This window comes from Aplysia californica, unplaced genomic scaffold (genome assembly GCF_000002075.1).
Source record: "Aplysia californica isolate F4 #8 unplaced genomic scaffold, AplCal3.0 scaffold00224, whole genome shotgun sequence".
Taxonomy (NCBI): domain Eukaryota; kingdom Metazoa; phylum Mollusca; class Gastropoda; order Aplysiida; family Aplysiidae; genus Aplysia; species Aplysia californica.
In genome coordinates, this window is record NW_004797494.1 from 66,412 (window position 1) to 70,191 (window position 3,780).

The 3,780-nt window shown below is 43.7% G+C and overlaps 1 protein-coding gene across 1 annotated transcript in view; it reads right to left on the bottom strand.

The window, feature by feature from the left end:
* LOC101845170 (src kinase-associated phosphoprotein 2-A) overlaps positions 1-3,780 on the bottom strand; it is an 8,817-nt gene that overhangs the window by 1,667 nt on the left and 3,370 nt on the right. Inside the window, exons 4-6 of the mRNA XM_005099734.3 lie at positions 2,791-2,862; positions 1,668-1,778; positions 1,079-1,173 (exon numbers count right to left, since the gene is read on the bottom strand). Coding sequence (XP_005099791.1) covers positions 1,079-1,173; positions 1,668-1,778; positions 2,791-2,862 — 278 coding nt within the window. The remainder of the gene's footprint in view (positions 1-1,078; positions 1,174-1,667; positions 1,779-2,790; positions 2,863-3,780) is intronic.

Genomic DNA, 3,780 nt, shown 5'->3' on the forward strand with positions numbered 1-3,780 from the left:
GTGTGTGTGTAAGTGTGTGTGTGTGTGAGTGTGTGTGTGAGTGTGTGTGTGTGTGTGAGTGTGTGTGTTTATGTGTGTGTGTGCCCGGTCTGCCAGTGTCCTCATCCACCCTCTAGAGCTCAGGTCTCAGAGCCTCTTGCTCTGTCTCTCGCTGTCTCTGTCTGTCTCTGTCTGTCTTACTTTGCCTCTGTCTATCTTCATTATCTGTCTCTGTCTTTGTCTCTCTCTCTCTGTCTATCTCCATTTTTATCTCTGTCTTTCTTTGTGTTTCTCTGTTATCTGTCTGTCAGTCTGTCAATCTGTCTGTCTGTCGACTCTTCAAACCCCCAGTGTAACTCATAAGAACTACAGTACAACCATAGACTACACCAGCCCCCAACGAGGCCACAAACCTTTTTTCAAAAAACACATATTGATTTGGTCACTTTTAAGTACAAGGGGGCTTTCCCGAAAAATGCGGTTTTGAGAAAACCGGAGGTACATATAAAACTTTTGGACCCTTATTCAGTACCTTTAAAAGACAAGGAGAGTTTTCTCTATAACCAAACAATTATACACACTCATGAAACCAAACTTCTCCTATAGGTAGGGCAATGCCCACCATTGGGACAGGTCAAGATTTCTGGACACCCCCAAAATCTGGGTTAGCCCGCTTGTCTTTAAAAGCGACCATTTATACAGCCCTCAGTTCCCGCACGTCCGGGTAAGGATGAATTTACGATTCAATAACAAATCCTAAAACATTGAAGGGATTGCTCACGATCGCTGACCAAAGTTTGGCAAAGACGTGAGTCATAATTGTTTTTTCCCCGGATAATCAACACTGCTAGATCTATGGTGTTCTGAGTGGGCCACAGATGACAATATCCAACTACACACCCGCCTTGTCACACAATGAGTTGTTCCCCATCTAAACTACACACCCGTCTAATCAAGTAATCAAACCATGAAATCCCACAAAGAGTTGTTCCCCTTCTAAACTACACACCCACCTAGTCAAGCCATGATATCCCACAAAGAGTTGTTCCCCTTCCAAGCATGGACAAAGCCTGTAGAACAAAACAAGACAGCCAACTACCTGATACGTCTTCTTCCCCGGCCCCACCAGCTCAAAACTTGCTTCTTTCTTCGCAGCATCTTTCACATTTTGTGGAGCATTGACGACTTCATATCCTGTACAAAGTTCGGAAAAAAACATATGTGAGACATCGAGGTGAAACCAGGCGCTCTTCATTAGAAGGAAATTAAAGAAATCGGCAACTTTTTGGCGAAGGGCAATTTTGTCTAATTTTTCTTTGTTTTTTTCCCTCAACACCTTTTATGTCCCTTAAAAAACACATTTTTGCATGGATTTTACTGAAAAACATTGATGAAAGGTACAAAAAATGTAAATTTTCAATGTAGAAGAGTTCCGGAGATCAGCTACTAAAACATGGCCGACTAGTAAACATGACGTTGCATTTTGCAGCCTCACACCCAGTCTGTCTAAATCAATGTTCTACTGATTACTCCTAATCCTACAAATCCCTATGACATGCACCATTTTCAGCAAAGTTCACAGTCAAGTGGAATTGCAAACGCACAGTAAGGAAGAAAAAGAAGGAAAGAAGAGGAAATGAAGGCAAAAGCGACAAGCACGTTTGTGAGAGTGTGCGCCCGGTACGTACCTGTGACAAAGAAGGCTCCCTTCTGTTTCTTGTCCGAGGGCTTCTTGAAGCAGTACAGGATGTTCTTGTGTAGCACACAGTACTGCTTCTGCCAGGTGGAGAATAGCAGGTCTGGGGGGAGAGGGAGGAGAGGTAAGAGAGGGAGGAGAGGGAGGAGAGGGGGGAGAGGGTAAGAGAGGAAGGAGAGGGGGGAGAGGGAGGAGAGGGAGGAGAGGGGGGAGAGGTAGGAGAGGGGGGAGAGGGAGGAGAGGGAGGGGAGAGGGGGGGAGGGAGCCACAGACCCACACCTTCTTGTCTCATGGTTGTCTTTTTTTGTGTGTTAGTAAGCGTTTTACAGCATTCGCAACACAATAAGGTCATATAAGTGCCGAAGATTAGAGGCGTTACAAGATAGTAACAAACATAAAAAAGAAGGAGGAGAGATAAAGGCGATTGTTTGATAGGAAAGAAGGAGCAAACCACACCAGAGCACCCGCCAACCACCCACGTCTGGGATTCAAACCAGGGCCATGCCCCCTGTAGTCCCACGTGCTAGCAGCTGAGGCAAGGGAAGGCCCACAGTGCCAGTTACCTTCACAAGTTGATCAAAGTTGACGTTACAAAATCTGTGTCTTCTGAGCACTTAATGTGTATACACATGTTTGTGAATACGTATTTATAATATATGTATCTGAGCAGATGTCTTTACGACTTTACATGTCCGTGTATATGTATATATATATATATATACAACACAAAATATGTATCTGAGTAGATGTGTATACCTGTCTGTGTATACATGAGGATCTAGCAAATACAATTCTCTATAACCCCTCCGCCCCATGCCACCACCCCACCCCACCCCACCACTCCACCCCCCCCATCCACCACCCCACCCCACCCCACCACTCCGCCCCCCCCCCACCCCACCCACCCACCCACCCCACTCCACCCCTTCCCCTGCAATGACCGCCCTCCTAAATAAATTTTCCAGATGAGATTAAAAACATTCAAATACCAACATATTTCTTACTGAAGTTTTCGATGTCAAGATCTTCCTCCAATAATAGCATATAAAAATCTGCCAATCTTTGAGGAAATAAAAATGGCCAATCAGCCGTCACATATGAAAAGAACAACCAACCTTTCTGCTTCCTGTCCAGGAATCCCATCTTGGTCGAGTCATTGAGAGCCTTCACGGTAGTTTCCGGAATATCTGCAAACGACAAACACAGATTGGAAAAGGGACAGTGCACTGGGAGGTTTCTCCCTATCCCACCAGTGAGCAAACGTCAACTACTACAGCTGACAAGACGGTGAGATAAATACAAGTACATCTACAAGATGTTTTCCAAACTGACCACCAAATGTGAGGCAGCGCGGTGGAATCAGGCTCTCGTCAAAATAATGAAATCAAAGAAAACAGCAGTTTTCTCCCTGCTTAGCAATTTTTATCCAATTTTTTTTTTTTCGGCTCAACACCTTTTATGTCCATTTACAAACACATTCCTTTGAGGATTTCACCGAAAATGTTGATTAAAGGCACAAAAATATAGATTTACAGTTTCCATGGACTCTCCAGCTTTGGAATTTACCAAGCTTTTACTGCCATTTTCTGGCTAATGTTACCTCTTAAATCAGGTGACCTCCACCTCCTTCACTCCAAAATATCTCCACTTCTATTGAAGATGGATGGGTAATTTTTTCATTGAAAGAAAGACAAATGAACAAGCTTTAAGATGATACCAATAGTTCAATATGCTGAAAAATTGATGAGAGCCTGATTCCACCACGCTGCCTCACAAATTGTAATCTGAGGACATACATGCTTAGCATTCTGCACATCCGAACTTTCGTAAAACTGTCAAAGAGATCCCACACTGAGGTCAAAAATGGGAACTACAATATTAGCTAAAGCCAAAAATAATACACGCCACGATGGTTTGCTTTATGCAAAATAACGTTCTCCACGATCAATGTGAAGTGTTAGAGTAAGTTATTGATGTGCAGACATTGTCATAAGCGCCAGTTGAAAGTCCTGGGCTCATTTCTTCAATAGTAGTTGTTGAATCAAGGCATACACTGAAACATACATACAAGCGAACACACACATACACACACACACACACACACA